The sequence below is a fragment of the Neophocaena asiaeorientalis genome, unplaced genomic scaffold (genome assembly GCF_003031525.2).
Source record: "Neophocaena asiaeorientalis asiaeorientalis breed wild unplaced genomic scaffold, Neophocaena_asiaeorientalis_V1.1 scaffold55, whole genome shotgun sequence".
In the NCBI taxonomy this organism is placed as follows: Eukaryota; Metazoa; Chordata; class Mammalia; order Artiodactyla; family Phocoenidae; genus Neophocaena; species Neophocaena asiaeorientalis.
This window is the reverse complement of record NW_020175684.1, coordinates 952,870-975,486: the sequence shown is the minus strand read 5'-3', so window position 1 is coordinate 975,486 and position 22,617 is coordinate 952,870. Positions and strand designations below refer to the sequence as shown.

Genomic DNA, 22,617 nt, shown 5'->3' with positions numbered 1-22,617 from the left:
AACTCATAGTGAGAAGACCAACCATGTAAACCTTGGAAGCATGTATTTATAATACTAAATACAATCTAATTACAAATCTAGAAGTAATATGGATCTTACAAAGTAAGGAAAAGGACAGAATAGAAATTCATGCATTTAGATAATTTTCTTAGACAAAATCTATCCCATAGTATCTCTTTTTACCAATGAGAATTCAATTCAATTCAAAGAACACATATTAAAACCTCTCTCTAACCAGGTATGGTTCTAGGCATTGAGGACACAGATCACACATCACCATTTCTACAAAGTCTTTCTGGAGCCTCCAAGTTAAAATCTTCCTTTCCGTTAAACATCAAAGCACCTCTTGTTTTTCCTATCACATGGCCTTATATCTGCTTACTTATTTGTTTCTTTCCAACACAGTGTTCTCTTCAGGAACAAGAACCTTGTCTTTTTCATCTTTGAATTGCTAGTGTATTCTCAGTGACTGAATCTAACATGTAAAATTATTTTTAAATATATGGATGAATGTCTATAACTTTTATTCAGTAAGTCATTTCTAAATAAGTGATTGACTACATGAAATTGCTTATAACATAATAATAGCTTGAGCACATATGCATTGTAATTTATTATTAATAGCCCCTTATATTACAAAGATCAATATCCTTGTTTTTATAACCTGAAAAGTAAATGGCTTGAGTTAATGTCAATTGTGAATGACATCTAGTAAGGGTACATTAAAAAGTTATTTTTTTCATGGTAGAAATGTATCTGAGTAATCCTGATTCCTTAGAAAATATATCCTCAGAATAATAAAATACAGTTCATCATACTACTTCAAATTGAAAGTATTTCTTAATAAAATGTGACTAATTTTAATCTATTTCCCTACGAAATCATTGAAAGTTCCTCTCAGTGTGTTTATTCACTCCTTTATTTAAGAAGTATTTTTTGAACCCAGGCCTTATTCAAGGCCTCAGAATGTATCTGTGAATATAAAAAAGATTTTCTGCTCTCGTGGAACACATATTTTAGCAAAGAAAAACAGAAAATAAGCAATATGCATGACAAGTCATTACATTTTGGGGGTCTGTTTAATGTGAAAGAGTACTCTGGGAAAATACAGAGCTTAGTAAGGTCAGTGAGGAGGGCAGGTGTTAAGGTGCTTTTGCAAATTAAAATAGAGTCATCAGTTCGGGTCTCATTGAAACAGTAAGTGACATTTGAATCAAAACTTCCAAGGAATGGAAGGAATTAGCCATATAGATTATTCCAGACAGAGGAAACAAGCAGAGTAAAGGCTCTAAAGGGAGCGTGCCTGACCTGCTTGAAGAAAGGCCAGGAAACCAGCATGGCTGAAATGGAATCAATAGGGACAGTAGGGCCTAGATAATAACAGGTCTTCCACGGCTTTGGCTTTTTCCCCAGTGAAATTAGGAGCTATTGAAGTTTAAGTGTAGGAATGAGAGAATTCACACTGGCTGGTAGAATATTTTATGGCAGGGCAAGGTGTTGTCAGAGAGACCAGTGAAAGGCTATCACCTAATCCAGAAAAGAGGCCATGGGACTCTCAGCTATGGTGAGAAGAGGTCAGATTCTGGATATAATCTGAAAGTAAAGTTAACAGGATCCTGCTAAACTAGTTACTAGAGTGGACCTATAGACAAAAAATGTGCACTGCACAGATGGCCAATCTCATTAGACCTACATGTTTAATACTGAAAATTATGACATGCATCATCTCATACATAATTTTTCTCTTTTGAATAAATGATTTCCAGAACCTGATCCTCTATGGATAAATTAGTAATCTCCACAGCTGAAGACTAACCCCAAGTGATAATCACCCAACCCTCTAAAGAATCCTGACCTAAAACAGTCAAATAATTTGACTAATTTTTTCCCTTAACTTTAATAAAAAAAAAATGTCTCTACCACACTTGGACAAGGGTAGTTAGAGGAAAGTGCAGAAAGGATTTATATCTACTGACTATGGCAGATAGTTTTTACGTAGCTGAAATCTTTGATGTTCAAATTATCATTTTCTCCTTTTATGTCATCATAATAAGAGATAAAAATAATTCCACTGATATGTGAACACTATAAGTACGTTACAGGAGAAAAATGGTTTCAGCTTGCCAACAGATTAAATAACGAAAGAAATAAAATGAAACTGACCAAAATGAAAGAGGTTGAATGTCAGGCGGAGGTTTTAAATAGTTGGGTTGGAAATGGAGTCTCAGGAGAAAGTCGTGTAGCAGGAGTTATTTAAAATGAGATGAGTTAGAGCAGTTCAGAGCCCACCAGAGGCAGCATTGTAATGAGAATGGATGAGAGGCCTTAATAGGTCCTTTCCAACTCTCACACCAGTGATTTCATAACCTACCAGTCATTCCCCACCAAGGGGCATTTTTCTTCCAGCCTGCTTTTTTATGTGTCAGAACATTCTGCCTCTGAGATGGAAGGGAATTAAATCTCTCCCGCTGTTCCTCTTACCCATGCAGGGTTTTTTGTTTTTTTACCTTCACTTTAAATGACAGGGAAGTCTATATGAAACAGATAAACTTTGAATTAACATTGCTTTAGGGAAGAACATCCAAGTCCCTTAACTTTCTGAGTCCTTCTGAGGAAGTTTCTCCTAGTGGAGCACCGGCTCCTGAATCTCTGTTTTTTCAATGCTCAGTTTCTCTGTACTTCTCAGAAACAAAGGGAATTGGCGGAGACAGTGGCCCTGATACAGGGCAGCATCTTGGGGTGCTCAGCAGTGACCTGTTTTTTCAGAACGTTCAGGGAAAATGAGGTTAGTAACATGTGAAAACTTAAGAAATGGAAGAGTCACAAAAGAGCTAGCGGAGCCAAAGAAAACATTTTTTTATTGGCCTTTCTTGGTGAAATCATAATTTTTCTAACACCTGGGGGCTAGCATAGTGTAGTAGTAAAGATCATTAAAATAGAGACCCTGATATCATAGCTAGGTTTAAATTTGAGCTCTGCCATTTAGACAAGTTATCTATCTACTATCTCAATTCCTTCATCTGGAAAGTGGGTCAATGATAATAGAACCTGACTTTGGAGGCATGTTATGAACATTAAATTAGTATGTTGGAAAAAAACTTAGGAAAATACCTGGCATATGAAAAATGTTTTATAAATGTTAGGTATTATAACTATTTTCTTTTCATGCCACAGATGTATTCAACAGAAACAAATTGGCTGTGATATTGTTCTAAATACTATTGTTCAATTTTCAAAAGTATATTAAGTCTTTTGGATAAGTCATTTATTTAGCTTATAACCTTATTCTAAAATAAGTAGAATTTTAGTGTTTCAAAGTAAAATTGTCCTTATTTCCTTATCTTTCCTGTGATGTTGAATTTCAGAAAATAATATTACTCTTTAGTATTGATAGAATCTGACTGAATTTGCACCATTCTCCAATCTAAACCTTTCAATATTTATCTACCAGATTCAATTAACTTTATATGCACCCACAAACTCACAAAGTAATTTATATAAGCTTATTTTCTTCTTGAGAGGGACCTCCAAGTTTCCAGAAGGTCCTGCCATCTCTGCAGTTTCTGCTGTCTCTACAGCAGCATCAGCACATGTCCAGCACTTCTTTTTATTTGGGCTGTTGGAGGCAGAGGTTAGGTTCAGTTCATAGAGAAATAAGCAGAAAAAGGGATAGATAGAAGTTGTAAGAGAAACCTTATGGCTCACAGAGAAAGCTCACTGAATGCTTAAATTACAAAATGTTCTGGGTTTGAAGCTGACTCTGCGATTAATTCCAAGAGCTCTCAAAGATATTTCAAGAAAGCTGATGGAGACGCAAGAGAGAGGAGATATGGGAACATGTGTATATGTATAACTGATTCACTTTGTCATAAAGCAGAAACTAACACATCATTGTAAAGCAATTATACTCCAATAAAGATGTAAAAAAAAAAGAAATTATCATTTAACCATATAATTCCCCATATGGTTATGGAAAATAACTATTTAATCATTTATTTTGTGCAGTACTTTAATAAATTTAAAAAGCCAGTCGAATTAGTGTAACAAGAATATATTAAACAGTATTCAGCTAATCCATATAGAGAATTCAAAAATGTACCTTGTCTTTCTTTTTGCCAAATTTCTAGTAAGTTTTAAAAGTCACATGTAAACATAAATACAATACACAACGGAATACACTAAGTGACATCAGGGAAGTACAAGTGCAACTGAGAATTCCAAAGGAGGGGTTATATCTAGTTGGAAAGACCAAGAAGGGTTTTCTGAAGGAGATGTTAATTTGATTTAAATGATCTCAAAAAATTTGTAGGATATTGACAGGTACAATTGTAAGGAGAATTAAAAGGACAGGAAAACAGAAACAAAGACCCCAAGAGTTATAAAATTTCTTGGTGATGGAAAAATTAAAATAATCTAATTTTGTAGAAGTGCTGCATGTCAATATTAATACATGAATTATAAGAACTGTGGCTAGAAAAGGATAGTGAAGTCATAGCACAGAGGCCTCAAACATCACAGTGAATTTGTTGGTTTAGTAGGAAACAAAGAGATGGTGAAAAATGTTGAATAGGGACAGATTAGATTGTACAGAAGGAAGCATTATTAAACAACGATGTAAGTGATGAAGAATTCTCACGGGGAGTCAGAGTACTACGAGACACATTTGGAAAAAGATAGTGACTATGATGGGATGACTTAAGTCTTAGTCCCAAGTTTTATGATGTTCCTACTCCTCCACCTGGTGGAATACTCCAGCAGAAATATTGTGTGGACTTCTAGTTTCCATACTCTGAGTTGGTTCTGAGTAGAACCAACTGGATGTACAACTATTGAGAATTTATCAGATGAAGAATCAAACTGAAATTGCACCACATTAAAATCATTGAAGGGAAAAAGGACTGATAATCTTGAGAAGACCAAGAGAGTCATTATAGTGGCCTTTACATATTTGTAGAGCTACCATAAATTCATCTTATCCTAATGAGCCCAGGAGGCAAAATTGGAAATAATAGGTGCACAATAACTTATTCTTAAAAAAGAAATGAATTTTCTAATCATGTTGAAATGGAATGGGCTGCCTTGAAATGCAATGATTCCTGCTGCATCTGATATATGTTAAACAGAGGTCAAGTGACCCCCATAGGCAAAATGTTGTGGATGAAACTTAAGGACAGTGGGTAGTTGGACTAAGTAAATTTTTATGTCAACTATAATTCTCTACTTTTGAAATTCATAATTTTATGAAGAATTTCCTTCCTCTTCTAATCTGTTAACTAAAGAATTTAGCTCATTACATAGGAATAATAATTTATCATTTTACTTTATTCAAAAATGCACAATTCTATCTGATACTTAGTGTATTGTGTTTTTTAAATTTATTTATGCAAAATTCATAAGGTATTACAGTCCACATAATTAATTTTTTATCTGAACCATGATACAAAGCTCATAACATCACGATACCTTAATTGGATGGAAAACCCCAAGTTCATTACTGTTTAATGGGTAAACAGTAAATTCAAAATATTTCTAATTATAACTAATTGATTGTGAACATGGCCAAACATAAATAGGAGCATGATGTGTGTTTAAGTTATATAATTGCTGCTAACTAGAAATATTTCTGAATAGCGTAGCCATTTCAGTACTTATTCATGGCATTCAGTGACATTTTAATTATTTCCTCTAGAACTATACTCTAAGTAACTCAAAAGGGACTTGGAGTTGGGCATTTAGAGAGTCGATTCTGGAATATGTCTTCTGTATCTATACTACTTTTTATTGGGTTGAATAATTGAACACTAACTACATGGCTAAAATAAGTACTCATGAAATATCACAGCACTATACAAAGTGTAAGTAGTATGTTAATACTATAAAATATTAAATACACATTCATTTCTATTTTACCTTTTGTAATCTAAATCCAATGATGTGCATATATTACATTTAGTAAGATATTTGATGATGATTTCACCTTGATAAAATACTCATTCTGAATAATTTTTGCTTCATTGATCTAAATATGCATTGATATATCTATTGGAAGTTCTACTAGCATTTTTCTTCGTGTCTTGTCCTTACTCCGCATGCTATAAATAAACGGGTCTGAATTTTATACATAGCACTGACTATAAAAATTTCTATATAAAACCTTTGTGGTTCAAAGGATACCATCAGAAAATTTTTAAAATAACCCACAGAATGGGATAAACTATTAGAAAATTTTATGTTTTGATCAAATATTTGAAAATCATATTCCCTGGTGAGGGAATTTTATCCAGAATATAGAAAGAACTCTCAAAACTCAATAATAGAGACAAATAACAGCCAAAGGATTTGAACACTTCTCCAAAGAAGATATACGAGAGGCCAATGACATAAAAGGATTTTGAACATCATTAAATTAGTCATTAGGTACATACAAATCAAAACTACAATTTGTTACTTTTCACATCTACTAAGATGGCTATAATCAAAAAAACAGACAATAACAAGGGTTATCTCATATTCATATACTGCTGGTGGGAATGTAAAATGGTGTGGTCACTCTGGAAAACAGTCTTGTAGTTCCTTGAAAGGTTAAACATAGAGTTTAACATTATTAATACAGTTAAATACATGACCCTGCAATTCTACTCCCTGTTACATACTCAAGAGAAATGAAAATGAGCATCTTCATAAAAACAAGTTGATAGCAGCATTACTCAAAATATCCAGAAAAGCAGAAACAACTTAAATGTCCTCTACCTGGTGAATGGATAAATTTTACAATGTGATATATGCCTACAATGGAATATTATCCTGCCATAAAAGGTAATGAAGCAATAGTACATTACAACCTGGAGGAACCTTGAAAACACTAACTAAATAAAAGAAGTCATTCACAAAAGACCATATGTTGCATGGTTTCATTTATATGAACTATTCAGAATAGGCAAGTCTACAGGTTTAAAGTAGATTAGTGGCTGCAAGAGGCTGGAAGAAGGGTGACAGGAATGGGGAGTGCCTGCAATTGGGCATGGGTTTCTTTTTGGAATTATGAAAATGTCCTAAAAAAACCACTTCTGTTTGAAAGCACAAGAGAGAAGATGATTGCTTTCAAATAATCACTAAATTTCAGCATTTCATAAAAAATTACATTCCAATAAAATTAAATTTATACAATATTTCATTTACTTTACATCATATTTGGTTTCATGATTCCTGCTTTCTGTCATAATACATGAGCTGCAGACTAAAAATAAAAAAATTAAATCTGCCTAAGGAAACGTTCAAGAGATCTCATCCCAACAACTCTTCCCACACTTCATATGACTCAAATCATTGGCTGCAAGAATGAATTCCAGACCAGAAAGCACTTTATGCAGTGGCTTGAGCTATTTAGAAAGCTCTTATGTGGATTAGCATGTTTCCTGCTCCTCTGTAATCTAACTAGTTATCATTCAAAGGAATATGGAAGATAAGACCATTGTAAAATCAGGTCACTTCTTATTTAGAGAAACACAGTATAGGCGCTGGAATAAAAAACTGACCTTCTTTGAAACACTTAACTTTGCCTTCGAATTTGTACTTAACTACCTGCCTGTATCATGCATTAGTCCACTAACATAACTTAATATCTTAAAGGACTGATTGTTTCTAAAGGAGTGAATTAATCAAAACGTCTAATAAATTGGAATTAAAGTGGTATTTGGACATAATAATATGACGAAACAGTCATGTGGACTCATAGTAACTCAGACTTTGATATATCCTTCCAATTCAAGGCTATTGGGAAGTCCAGAGTTGAGAAGTGATTTTCTTAAATAACAATTGGTTATGGAAGCTGTTTTCTGGCTTCCAGTCTATTGTCCTTTCCACTGTACATAAATACATTTCCTTATATTTTCATCTTAAAGTTGTGCTTTCCTGCTTATGAATGATATAGCTCACACAACAAATATGCTAATAGCTAAGTGAAGTAAACAATTTTTGTTGTTTTTACAGGATTTTACATTTCCACCCCAACTGGACCAGGAGGGAGACAAGAAAGGGTAGGACTTTTAAGTCTCCTTTTAGACCCCACTTTGGAACCAGTCTGCCTTAGTTTCTGGTATGTTATAAACACATGTTAAGTAACATCTTATTTAATGAGTAACGTTGCCAGGCTCAAATTTTACTAAGGTGTTGTCCCAAGTTTTAATGTATTAGTCATTACTTTTCCAGCTGATAAAGTAGCAAAATACTGGGAAACTCCCTCCTTTTCTCTAGCAACTCCCTCATCCAAGATAAAAGGGGGTATTTGAGTATAGAAGAGTTTAGAAGAACCCTAAAATATATATATTCTAATGTTGTAGGAATCCATTCATTTTTGCTTGCTTCCAAACTAGGTATTATATGTATGGTGAAAATGTCTATAAACTAAGCATTAATATCAGCAGTGACCAAAACATGGAGAAGACAATTTTCCAAAAGGAAGGAAATTATGGAGAAAATTGGAACTATGGACAAGTAACATTAAATGAGGCAGTGGAATTTAAGGTTGGCAAAACGCTTTATAATCATGTATTTGTATTATAAAAATGGTGGTACAATTACAGTTTATGGTGATATGGTGAAAAATTTAATTTACTTACTGGATATAGCCAAGTCACCCTACTTTCCTAATCTTCCTGCTTTATTATCTTTGAGTGCCTTTATTTTCAATTATTCATTGACTTATTAAAAACCATTTACTGAGGAATGATTTACTACATGAAAGTACTACTTATAATGAGCCATAAAAGTCATAGAAACCTTGAAGGATATTTCAGCTTTCTTCAGCAACTTTCTAGCATAAGCCAACTGTGTTTTCCTATGTCCCCTGCCTAACTAGGTCTTGCAACTTTTCACATACACCACCTAGATTAGCCCTGCACTTTTCTAGGGAATCATCTTTTCCTGTTAGAACATCCACACCCACCAGAATCCATCCACTCTGCCCCACTTAATCACATATCTTTCCTTTAGAAACAAATTCTATGAGCCGTCTCATTGGGAAGTCTCTGATCATTTATTTTACATTAGGGTGAATTAATTTTTCATGTAACAGCTTCTCGTGTATTTTCCTAAGGGTGTTTGCAAGTAAAATGTAGGATAGGGGCTTCCGTGGTGGTGCAGTGGTTCAGAATCTGCCTGCCAATGCAGGGGACACGGGTTCAAGCCCTGATCTGGGAAGATCCCACATGCCCAGGAGCAATTAAGCCCGTGCGCTACAACTATGGAGCCTGCACTCTAGAGCCTGCAAGCCACAACTACTGAAGCCCACACACCTAGAGCCTGTACTCCACAACAAGAGAAGCCACTCAATGAGAAGCCCACACATCACAAGGAAGAGTAGCCCCCACTCGCCACAACTAGAGAAAGTCTGTGTGCAGGAATGAAGACCCAATGCAGCCAAAAATTAATAAATTAATTAAAAAAAATAAAATGTAGGCTAATACAGGCTAATCGTTTGACCAAATTAACAATGTTTTAGTTGGGTAATTTCAGACAAGAGAATATAACTTTCAGAAGATATATATTTGGACAGACACCATCATCAGCGAAGTTTCAGTGCTTTCCTGTGACTTGAAAAAAGGCAGGAGATAATCAATGACCCTCATCTGTATTCCTCCCATCTTTCTTTTATTTCTTCCTTTCCTTTTTCCTTATCCTCTTTCTTTTGATTCTATACTTCTGTGACGTTTTCTTCTCCACCTTTGTTTTCTGATAATTCAAGGAAGGGTAAAGGAAAATGGAACATGAAGGAACAAAGAGATGGAAGAATCAGGGAGCTAAGTATTTTAGTGACCATATCTGGCTCAACTCACCAAGTGTTTCTTAAAAGTAATTAAACGGGGGCTTCCCTGGTGGCGCAGTGGTTGAGAGTCCGCCTGCCGATGCAGGGGACACGGGTTCGTGCCCCGGTCCGGGAAGATCCCACATACCGCGGAGCGGCTGGGCCCGTGAGCCATGGCCGCTGAGCCTGCACGTCCGGAGCCTGTGCTCCGCAATGGGAGAGGCCACAACAGTGAGAGGCCCGCGTACCGCAAAAAAAAAAAAAAAAAAAGTAATAAAACTGCATCCACTTTTTCAAAGTTAGCTCATCAGGCAGTGTGAGAGCACTGAGTTCTACAGATATTTGCACGTTGGCTTTGCCACTTTGTTGTGAAATCTTGAACAAGTTATTTTAGTATCTTTGACATTCTTCTTGTGCATACATAAAAGGGAGAGGACAATTATTTGGAACAGTATCTATCGTGAAGTAGGTGGAATGAATGAACAAATGAGTGAATGGATGACTGTACATTAGTGTTGGGAAAAGTAAATGAGATAATGTACACAATGTGCCTTGCACAGTAATTAGCATATCAGGTATTCAGTTTATGTCTTTCCTTTCCCAGAGAGGAGAGGATTCAGGAAAGTCCAGTAAAAATACCCACTGTTCTTAAGAACCTAATATGTTTCATCTGCCCACTGGACATTTCTCCCAAGTCTGGGTTGGTGTCCTCTGAGCATCACCCTCACAATATATCCCACACCAGCTTCCTGGGTAAACTATGACCAGTACCAGCTGTCCCTGAACAACTATATCATACTCATATTTTCTCTTGTTTCCTTCTCTCATTTAAATGATCTAATCAGTGTGTCTTCTCTTCAAGGTTGTATGCTCTAAGAAGGCAGACAGCTACCTGGATTTTTAATATTGTTAGGGAAAGAACCTAGAATAAGATTGGTCTCCCCTGCCAGATGATGTGTATATGTGATGGAGTGGAATGGAGTGTGACAATATCATGAAAGAAAGAGCTAGAGACAGAAACTGTGACAATGTTGCCTAACAAAGAAAGAAGACACTAGTGAAATTTTAGACTAGTATGAGCACATAATAGGAAGCTGGGCTCAGCTGAAGGACACTGAAAAGCAATATTTCACTTTGTGATAACTTGTCCACATTTATTGGGCATGGCAGTATTGATTCTCCAGAGAATACTGGGCCACAAGAAGAATCAATGAGAAAAGATTAAAGCAGAATTGTTTTATGTGCCTCTATGAATTACAGGTTGCTTTTAATGCATTTAAAAACCAGTTCCTGAGTGATATAGCATTGGATGACATTAGCCTAACATATGGGATTTGCAATGTGAGTCTTTATCCAGAACCAACTTTGGTCCCAACTCCTCTGCCAGAACTTCCTAGTAAGTAACCTTAACATGTATTTTTCCTAATTATGTTATTACTATTTTCAGGTAGCTCTCTCTCTGACTTATTTTTTTATTATCTTTCCCTAGTATTATTTTTTTCACTGAAAATCAAAACCTTTAAAATATAAGTAAAATGGAAGCTAGTAAAATATTACATATTATATAAAAATTCACAATGAAATTACTTTGTTATGCATCATGTTTATGATAATTTGACTAAATTTTCACTTTTGATAATAATTAAAGTGCTTATTTCTATTTTGTTTTCAACTTAATACAAACTAATGCCGTATTAGCCATGTAGCATGGCCTATAGTCTTTTGGGAAGAAGCCTTAAGATTCTCATAGCCTTCTTATGAGAGTGATGTTAAGATCTCAAGAGGAGTTTACTTAAGGCTGAAACCCACCAAGTCTATTTTCAGAATAATTTAACAATAATGATTCGGTCTGGACTTTGAATATACCTAGATCACACAAAAGATTTTTGTCCTGTCATGGTGCCTTTGTAAGGCCTTGCAAGAGCAATGACCAGGATTTCCAATGTTCTATGGAATCTTTTGCCTCAAAGGAACAAAACGGAGCCTGTATCTACCTGTGCTCTTAACTCAAATTTGAAACATGACATTTCAGAAGCGAAAGGTACATTATCAACCATCTTATTATGTCAAAGGAGACAATAACTTCATACCACTTTCAGACTATGGGATCTGACCAAAATAAACAAACAAACGAAACGTGTGTGTGTGTGTAGTGAAAAATGATATGAAACATCCATTACCTATTGTCCCTCTATTGGGATGTTTTCACTACATTGTAGTTTTGATGCAAAAACATCCCTTTTGTTTTTGGATTATGGTGGTAGGAAGCTCATCTAGCTGTACAGCTTTGCTTGTGTTGAACCTCATAGATGTTTTTGTTTTATCATAAAACACAGCACTTTTTCCATTTCCCCTTTTGTGCCAAGCACACTTGAAATTCTAACCATATTCATATCAGCAAATCAGGTGGCAACCTATCCAAATTTGATTTTACTTCAAAAATTATATATTTTTATGCTTCTAATTTTGTTGTTGTTGTTTGTTTGTTTGTTTGGCGGTACGCGGGCCTCTCACTGTTGTGGCCTCTCCCATTGCGGAGCACAGGCTCTGGACACGCAGGCTCAGTGGCTATGGATCACAGGCCCAGCCGCTCCGCGGCATGTGGGATCTTCCCGGACGGGGGCATGAACCTGTGTCGCCTGCATCGGCAGGTGGACTCTCAACCACTGTGCCACCTGTGCTTCTAATCTTTAAGTTAAACAAAAACTGACTTTTCAGATAAGTGTCTTTAACAACTCGAAAGCTTTAAAGACAAATGACTGGCATTTGAGAATGTATGACAAATGAGGAGGAGAGTAATCACATTGTCATACTTGTCCCATGCCACCATATTGAATGTGCACTTACATCCCACCAAAAGGCTAATTTACACTTACCATCATGTGTATTAACATGTTTAGATGCATGTATGAGTTATATACATATTCCTCAATATTTCAAGCATTCATTCGAATTTTATAAATATCTGCTACATACAAAGCACTGCACAAGAAATGTAAGATGTAGCAATAACCATTGATACATGAAACAATATATAATATTAATGAATTAACAAACTAATAAATATTAAAAGCAATATATAACTATGTGCCCCTAAAAGTAGCAAATGAGAGAATTAAGTGATAGAAGACTTTGGAGAAGAGAGTGTGAGCTGGAAAAACCATCAAGGAAGCATTCAGTTTAAGAGATAGAATGACACTCAAAATTGAAACAAAACCAGGAAATTACCATGCATTCCTACAGAATTGTGACAAGAAGTTTTCTTGACACCAAACTCTGGATCTAATTCACCTTTGCTTCACTGGTGTCTGACTGGTTCTTAACATTGCATAAATAGATCATCAACAAATACTATTAGGTATAAACTTATCCTCTCTCATTCTCTTTCTCTCTCTATTTTGGCTGTATGTTCTAAACATTTTTGCCAAACAAAATTCTGATACCAGAACTAAAGCTTGGAAATAATGGTGGGGCTAGGGATGGATAAAATACCACATGAACACAATAATTTGGGCTTCACAGTGTTGTTTAAAAATAATTGTCTCGGCCTTTCCTGGTGGCGCAGTGGTTGGGAGGCCGCCTGCCGATGCAGGGGACGCGGGTTCGTGCCCCGGTCCGGGAGGATCCCACATGCCGCAGAGCGGCTGGGCCCGTGAGCCATGGCCGCTGGACCTGCACGTCCGGAGCCTGTGCTCTGCGGCGGGAGAGGCCACGGCAGTGAGAGGCCCGCGTACCGCCAAAAAAATAATAATAATAATAATAATTGTCTCACTTCATTTTGTATGTGTCCCACTCCCTTCCTGTCTGTTATATGAAACATTTTCATGCAAAACAACATTATAATCGTTAAAATCACTGCTGGTTTGATAAATAATTGCTATAGACACCAAATATTAGCAACATCTTGCTATTTTGATATTGCAATCATTTAATAAAACAGATTGTCTTGGGCTTCCCTGGTGGCACAGTGGTTGGGGGTCCGCCTGCCGATGCAGGGGACACGGGTTCATGCCCCGGTCCAGGGGCATCCCACATGCCGCGGAGCGGCTGGACCCGTGGGCCATGGCCGCTGAGCCTGCGCGTCCGGGGACTGTGCTCCGCGACGGGAGAGGCCACAACAGTGAGAGGCCCGCATATCAAAATAAAAAAATAAAGTTAAAAAAACAAATAAAAAAAACAGATTGTCTTCATAATCCTTTCTGCCAGCATGTTCTATTCATCAATAAGTGGTCAAGAAGAAAATATTTTATAGGTGAAAGTAACATAGTTTCATAGGCTCAATATCTTAAAAGTAGCAAAATCTCATCACTGTATAAAATAGAAATTTGAGATAACTTTCATATGTAAAGTCATACATATATAAAGAAAATTTTAAATATGATTTTTCATATTAGAAATGTATCTGTCTAACCCACACAGTCCTCCTATCTCTTCCAATCAGAAAGAGAAAAATATAATACCTCAATGTCAAGGAAGCATGATATGCCTGCATATTTTTACAATAGGGAAATTATAACGGTAGAAGAACCCATCTGATTTTAAAATATAAACTTTAGAATTTTCCCAGAGTGTATTTGTTCCAGGTTCCAAATGGTTCACTTCAGGGCAATATTTAGCACAGCAGAAAATGCTAATTACCATCAAATGCATTCTGAACAATTTCATTCTAATGCCCTTTGCAATTGGTTCAGCGAAACTCTTACCTAAGCAAAGCTTTTCTGGTACCAGATCACTGATTTGTTTAAGCAGAAACAAAGGGAAACCATGGTTGACTGGCTAATAGTCTTTTCTTTGGTTCTTATAGAACATTTAAATAAGAAAATAATCAAGTAACTGACTAGCTAAGGCCATTTTTCTCTGTTGTTCCTAGGGATCCAGGCTGTGCTTTGTTTGGGGAAATGTAAGTTCAGTTTTCATAACTGCAGGGCTTTTTCCATCATGTGATTTTAATCACTTGCTGCATCAGCTCTATGATTTTTGCCCTGTGACATTGGCACAAATAATTTAAATGTGGGGATTGTACTGAGAACATTTTTAAAAAGTAAACATTTCATTACACAAATATAATGCCAATTTGCAACACAATTGGAATGATTCATGACAAGTACCTAGTAAATAGAATAGGTATATACAAAAAGAAATCAACCTTTCAGCACCTGGCTTATTTCTGGGCTGTTAAAACTAGTTACGGGAAAAAAAAAAAAAAAAAGGATAAGCTAGTTTTAACTATTGTAATAGTCACTCTATTTTTATAGTTTCACTCTATTTGGCCATTTTTAGGCTTTCCATTTCCAAAAACAAAATAAAAGTTAATTTGGAAAGTTTATAGGCTTGATATTATACTTAGAGCTAAATGATCTTAAACTTTAGATATTCATGTAAAAATGAATCAGTACCAATTTAACGCTCATGTAATTGATGGTCATGTAGAGCTGCTTGCCTTTTATATCATTAGTATGATTTGATACTCTTAGCAATCACACTTGACTTAACAATCACAGTTGACAATATTTTAGTTCTGGTTGTGTGTTTATTTAAGTCCTACCTACTCATCTGCATATAATATAATGTACCATCAAGTGTTCAGAGAAGTGAACACTCAATACATTCTCCAAATTGTTGGCTATTTCCTATATGAGGAGTATACGATTTAGATTTTTTTTTCCTTGAAGAGAAATGAGAATGATGCTTAAACAACAGCACTCCCACTGGCCACACTGGCCATGGCTAAATTTAAGAAGAGCTGGCTTTCCCCCTCACCAATCAGCAGTGTTATTTTTGTCCCTGCAGTTACACTCTCCCCTCATCATTAGTTTTCTTGAAGATTGAAGAAAGCATTTCACGGCACTTTAGAGTTACTAAAGTTAGGTGAGTTGTGTGTATGTGGGAGTTGAGGGGTTGTAGTGGATGCTTCTTCAGAAATCTTGTCAAGACAATAAGTCGCACAATCGAGGAGAGGATTCGCCTTGGAGGAACTGCTGCTGTAGGAGTACACAGTTCCCTCAGCCTTTCCCAGTGGAGAACCTGCCCTTGTTCCGAATTATCACTCTTTCTTTGGTTCCAATGTCTTCTTCAGCACCCTGTGTACACTGCTTTCTTCCTTCTAGGTCTGTCCATCATTGACCTTTCTTGTTAGTGCTCTCATCCACGTTCCCTTCTGTCCTCCTCCTTGTTACATACCCACCAAGTGCCACTTACTGAGACTCAGCCTAAACCCTGCCTATAGCTCAGACCAGATGGTTGAAATGATTCTGTTTAATCAATCCAATAACAGACAGTAACATACTGTGAGATGAGTTTGAGGTTAACTGAGTTGAAGCCTTGACTTTGACACTAAGTGGTTATGCTTGGCATTAGCAAGTAACAGAACACCTCCGATGCCTGAATTGTCCGTTAGCAGCTGTGCTTTGTGACAGGCTGGGGGGGTGGGTTGGGGGGGGTGGGAGGGAGGGAGGGAGACTCAAGAGGGAAGAGATATGAGGATATATGTATATGTACAGCTAATTCACTTTGTTATAAAGCAGAAACTAACACCATTGTAAAGCAATTGTACTCCAATAAAGATGTTAAAAAAGAAAATTGAAATAGTCATAGTAATTACCTAATTTACAAGAATGCACTGACAACCAGGACTGAGCGTGCCAGGTAATGTGTAGGCACTTTTCATAAATTATGTCTGATTTTTACAACAACCTTGAAAATCTCTAATATATATCTAGTTTCTATATGAGAAGACCCAGTCTCAAAAAGACAAGTAACTAAGTCAGAACGATAGTTTTAATCCACCAACTGCAACACATCTTTCCTTTATACACCACCTTCTCTCTCCAGATAAGACAATGTGCATGGAAACTTTGCAAACAGTAAGGTTTTTAAAAAAGATTTTATTATTCTTGCTAAGTTCAGCTGGTTCTGGACAAGCCAGTCCCAGGAGAGCATATAAGGTAGACCAAGCCCTTACAGAACCAAACCTTACAGAACAGGATATGCTGGCAATGATACTAGTTTGAGCCACAGCAACTGCCTCTCTCTGTCCCATTGTACATATCAGAAAACCCAAATCTAAGAAGATTATTACATACAAACTTGAAAGATGCGCATGAATTCAAAGGATCTACATAAATGAGGCAGATGACATGTAAAAGAGGGATCAAACAAGAGGGTCTGATGGAAATCACTGCTGTAGATGTAGAGACATTTAATTTTTCCCTCCTCTAATCTGATTTCTGTGTTATTGGGAGGAAGTAATACCATTATCGTCTGCCTTTAATAATAGAAAAATTATCTACTTATCTCAGTTTTATATATTCTTCTAATTAGATTATTTTTATTCTTTTGATCTTAAGTATAACATGGTAATAAAAAATAAGATAGAACTGGGATACTCAAAGTGGTTGATGAAGTTTTACATAGTTTAGAATGTCTTTCTAATAAGCAAGATAAATAAAGTAGATTAAGAATTTCATAAAGTTAGTTAACCCACTTGAAGCATCTACTCTTAACTGGAAGATCTGTGCTCTATTTTTTTCTAATAAATTTGCATTAAGTTCAGTTCCAACTTGACTCCTGAACAGTCTAGGCCAATTATCTAGAAGGTAGAGATTTTTATCCCCTTCCTGACAGTCAAATGCCTCAATACAATAATCAGGATGGTGAAGCTTCTTCTCTACTGAAAAAGAAAAGTAGGAAAAAAGAAGAAAAAACAAGAAATGGCAGGATTAGTAATTTACTAGCCCTTCTCATAAGAGAGTGACAGATATAAGATTTGTTCTATTATGAAGATTCATCTTTTTTTCTACAGTAGAGCATTGATACCTTATTTCATGAAGCCTATTTATAAAAGATGCTTTCAAAATTGTTTTCTTGCCTAAATAATTTTGGGAAATGCTGAATACTATTATGCCTTCTTGGAGAATCACAAAGAACGTAAGAATATTTAAGGTTTTGAGAAATTCTTCAGTAAAGAGACCTGTTAACCTATATTTTTCCCTTCCACAAACTCTAAAATGTATCTGTCAAAACCAGTATTCCAAGAAATATAATTGGAAATTTATGGGCATATAGTATTATGTCTGAAATAAACAATATGTTACTCATGATTTTTCAATATTTTCCTTTTCAGCGGACTGTGGAGGACCTTTTAAACTGTGGGAGCCAAATACAACATTCATGTCTATGAACTTTCCAAACAACTACCCTAATCAGGCTTTCTGTGAGTCATTTCTTTTCCAGCCATGAGAAACAAATGTATATATCAAAGTTACATTCTCCCCTTGACACAGCAAAGTAATTATAAATTTGCTGTATCTGAATACAACTACCACATCTGTGAGATTGTTTAATAGAATGATAACAAGAATAACAACAATTAATTACTAACTTTTTAACATTTATTTTATGCCAGTCACTGCACTAATGCTTTATATACCTTATTTTAGACAGTTCTCACAATAATTCTTTAAAACAGATGATATTATTATATTTCTCAAATTTAAAAATTGAATAAAACCAGTAAGTGAAAGAGGAAGCCTTACCCCAGACACCACTCCCCTTGATTATGCATATAATGTTTATGGTGTGTATAACAAAGTTGCAATTCCATAGAATAAGGTCAGTGGAAAGTATAAAAAGCAAAGAGCCAGTTGTGACATACACACCCTTTATAAATATAGACTAAGGTCAATAAAGCAGACAGTTATAGCAATGTGATTAGATTCCCAATATAAAAGATGAACTAATAAAGAGGATCATTAAATATTCTAAGTCTAGAGAGAAGAATAGACTAGTATGCTAAAACCATAAAAAGCTTGTCTCTAGGTCATTAGTCCTAAATAGAGAAGCTCATAAGGCTGCTTAGAGATTGTCTGTGTTAAAGATGCAGATTCCCAGGCCCATCCTACAAAGATTCCACTCCAGTAGTTCTGAGAAACAGACATGTTCTTCCCCTGCCTTTCACAGCCATCCATAACACCACCAACCTAAATGGAAAATTCTACCAGTGAAAAAAATGTCCCAATGATAGTGAAAAATGTGTCATTAGAAAATGTCATTTCTTCCTTCAAATGATCCAGAGATAAGTATTATTTTGATAGGATAATAGAGTTACTATTATAGGGAGATATCTGATTCCAAAAAATAAACAGCCATTAATCTAATTTGACTTGTATGGGGAACCAGAGATGATCATCTCTTCTTCGCATTGGAAATATCTTTTAAATGTGTCGTTTGTACAAAGTAATGATTTAAAAATATCTGAAAATAAGCAGAACATTGAAAGAACAATTTGGAGAAATTTATTAAATTTATTGATTTATTCAACAAATATTTATTGAATGCTTCATCTGTTAGAAACTGAAGTAAGTAAAGAAGAAACAAACATAATTCAGTCTACATAAGGATTCAGATAAATTGTCAGGCATTACAAAATGTCTAAGGTACTGTTTGTAATAAGTGCAAAGGCAGAAGACTGTGGAGGGACATGAGAGGAGAGGTACCTAACATACAAAAAGTTCAAAGGTAGAAGACCTTGATTTTTTTTTCTTGAATTTTCAAGCAAAGTTAAGTAATAATAACAAATGTAATTGAAGTGTGAAGGTATTTCACACCACATTAAGCAGTTTGGATTTTATTCTGAGAGCACTAAGGAAACTTTAAATGGTTTAGAGGAAAATAGTGATGAAATCATGTTTGCATCTTCGATGGATCCGTCTGGCTGTAGAATCAGAGACAGGTGGTAAGGGAGCCATCAGCATCAACAATTAGGAGATGAAAAATAAAGGTGACTTGAACTCAGATAGTGGCAGTGGAGACTTGAGAAGGAAATAGGATTCCAGGGATATAGGGGGTAGTATTGGCAGCCTTGGTGATTGATTGGATGCAGTAGGAGAGAGGACATCAAGGGAGATGCAGAGGTTTCTGGTATAGACAACTATGAGTAGATGATTAGTGGTGCTATTCACCAAGATAGGAAGAATGAAAAAAGGAATGAGTTGGGGAAATAGATAATTGAGTGTTCCCTGTATTACACGTTGAATTTGAGATATGTACATCTGTACACAGTAAGTAATTGAATAAATGGATCTGCTTCTCAAAAAAAAAAGTGTAGAAAATAAAGACTTAGATGTCATTACTATGTTGATGAAATGATTTCCTTAAGAGTGAATGAGAACACTCAAGCAGAATGAGGAAAGAACCTAGAACAAAATCTAAAGACTAAATCTTTTAAGAAATCAATAAAGAACAAGGAGTGTTTGTTGTTACTAAGGCTAGTAATTTTGTTTTGTTCCAAAAGGAACTACCATCATATGACACATACAAATAATGGCAACAATTACTTAAAGAAATACTAAAGTTTAGTTGCCCTAAAAATTGCATTTTAATCACTTCGTTTTCCTCTGCATTTAGTCATGGAAATAAAATAAATGGAAATAGAATATTCACATCTTTGACATTCATAAATTTTAGATTGTAGGAGTAAAAGGCTATTGGCAAGCTTTGATTAAAGTATTCCATTTTATATGAAACAAAGCAAATTCAATTACAGTAAATTATTTTGTATTTAGTTGAAATTTTACTACAAATATTCTGGAATAGACAAAATGTTTCTTCACACACACAAACAGCTTGTAATATTGGTTTATATGAAATGAAATAAATCTTTAAAAGTAATTTGAAATTCTCAAGAGATTGAAGTTTTGAAGAGAAATCAAAAGAACTATGTTTAAACTATGTTGTTATTTATTACTTTTAAGGTGTTTGGAATTTAAATGCACAAAAGGGAAAAAATATTCAGCTTCACTTTCAAGCATTTGACTTAGAAAATATTGCAGATGTTGTTGAAATCAGAGATGGTGAAGGAGATGATTCCTTGCTCTTAGGTAAGTCTCCAGTTTAAATATTGTGAAGGTTGTATGGTTCAAGACACTGGACTGATGGAGAGAGCATTTCTCAATAAATGTAGTCACTCTTTTACAGCTAGCAAAGTGAAATTACAGAGTAGAGTAACATGTCAAACTGTATGTCACACTTCCAATATGGGGAGTGTTTACAATGATGACAGAATGGTATTTTTCTGAAGCATTCTTGGCAAACGAGGATTCGTAGTTTTGATTCAGCAGTTCCTACCAGCTGATATTAATTTACTACAATAAGCATTACACTTTAGAGACTAAAAGCTAAGAACATCCATTATGCAGTTTTCTATGCATTATGTGTATTTCCAAAGATAGCTATTATATTATGTTTTATTTCATTTCAAACTAGAGGAACAATTGTGTTATGCAAAATTTTTAAATGCTTTTTACTTTGTGTTTCACTATTACTTTGTCTATGTCTCTAGTACTAGCTGCTTCTATATAAGTATCTGAGAATGAGTCAAAAGTTGAGCAAGTTGATTTTTCCCTAACATCTGTTGATCATTAATTTTTTTAAATAGACATGGGGGAAAGTGTTCTATTCTACAGGAAATTATTATACCTAGATCATAAAATACATGTTAATATAATAAAAATCTATCAAGTATAATGACTAATATCTTGCTCAATTACTACCAATTTTTAAGAAAGAAGTGTCTCTTGATAAGTCATGCACTGAACTATGAAAATACATGAAATGTCACCTGGAATGCAGAAACAGCACACTTTACAAGTAAAAGTATTTTATCTAACTGTACTTTAGACCTGTATTAATTATTTCCTATAAAATCCAGCCAGATAGCTATACAATCACATGAACACTGCAACCAGTGGATGAAGACTCCAGAGGGCATGCTCTATAGCAATGAAGGAGCAGAGTGGTGGAGAGGGTTCCCCAGCCATACTAATCAGTCACCATTATGTAGGCTTTTCAGAAAAATCCCACATAGTTCTAAAGTACAAGTTTCCTGGGAGAGGATTTTGAGAGCCACACACAGAACAAATAACAATGAAAGTCTCGGTGAGGTGAGGAGCCTTGTGCTAGCAAGAACTGAGGAACTTCAAATTTGATTTTCAATACAGTTATAAACACATTTTGAGTAGTTTTTCCATTTTCAGTTTACTCTGTCTTTCTAATAAAAACTTCAGTGTTCTCATGATCTAAGAAAAATCAATTTTTATCATTTCACTTCTTAGTATTTCCATCAATCACAGAAAAGTAAATATGAATTCTAAAATGATCTCAGAATCATCCTTTTCAAATATGTAGGTGAGAAGTTCTCTTGATACAGAATCACTTTCAAGGATTCCAATATATAAAATATTTAATAAGATGAATGTATTTTTAAATTAACTGAAGCCTTTAGTTTTTAATAAAGAATATTTTATTGTTTATGAAACCCTCAAAGCCCAGGGATTAGAGGGAAAAAAAATTGAAAACCATCATTTAGGTTTATATTATCAGTCTCTAATTAATTCATCTTTCAGATTAGGTTAGTGATTCAGTTTATAAAAAATACAAAATTAATTTAGACAAAAAATTATTAAGGGAGACTATAAGCTCTGTTATTTTATAAGGGTCTTTAAAAACAGGCAAACAATTATTTTTCTGTGATAACATGAGCTTTAAATAGTAGTGATGCAAAGCCAGACAATATTATGAGTAATTCATCATTAAATTATAGAGCTGCAGAAACCTTAAGTAATACTTGAAAAGATCAATAGAGAAGTTGGCTTTCCTAGAAGCAGTGCCTAAAATGTAAGAGAATGTATGCATTTACTTACATGTGGTGCTTCCTGAGCAAGCCAGGCTGTATGTTTCATACCTCTGGGAGACAGAACTGAGAAAAAGGGTATATTCCTTCTAGAATCAAAGGATCATCTCATTATTTTTTTTTTTTT

General features: G+C 35.1%; 1 protein-coding gene across 2 annotated transcripts in view; it reads left to right on the top strand.

Annotated features, from left to right (window-relative positions):
- TMPRSS15 (transmembrane serine protease 15) overlaps positions 1-22,617 on the top strand; it is a 130,760-nt gene that overhangs the window by 52,309 nt on the left and 55,834 nt on the right. For both annotated transcript variants that reach the window (XM_024732023.1, XM_024732024.1), the window contains 5 exons: positions 7,990-8,095; positions 8,373-8,523; positions 11,063-11,198; positions 17,925-18,014; positions 20,554-20,679. In XM_024732023.1, coding sequence (XP_024587791.1) covers positions 7,990-8,095; positions 8,373-8,523; positions 11,063-11,198; positions 17,925-18,014; positions 20,554-20,679 — 609 coding nt within the window. The remainder of the gene's footprint in view (positions 1-7,989; positions 8,096-8,372; positions 8,524-11,062; positions 11,199-17,924; positions 18,015-20,553; positions 20,680-22,617) is intronic.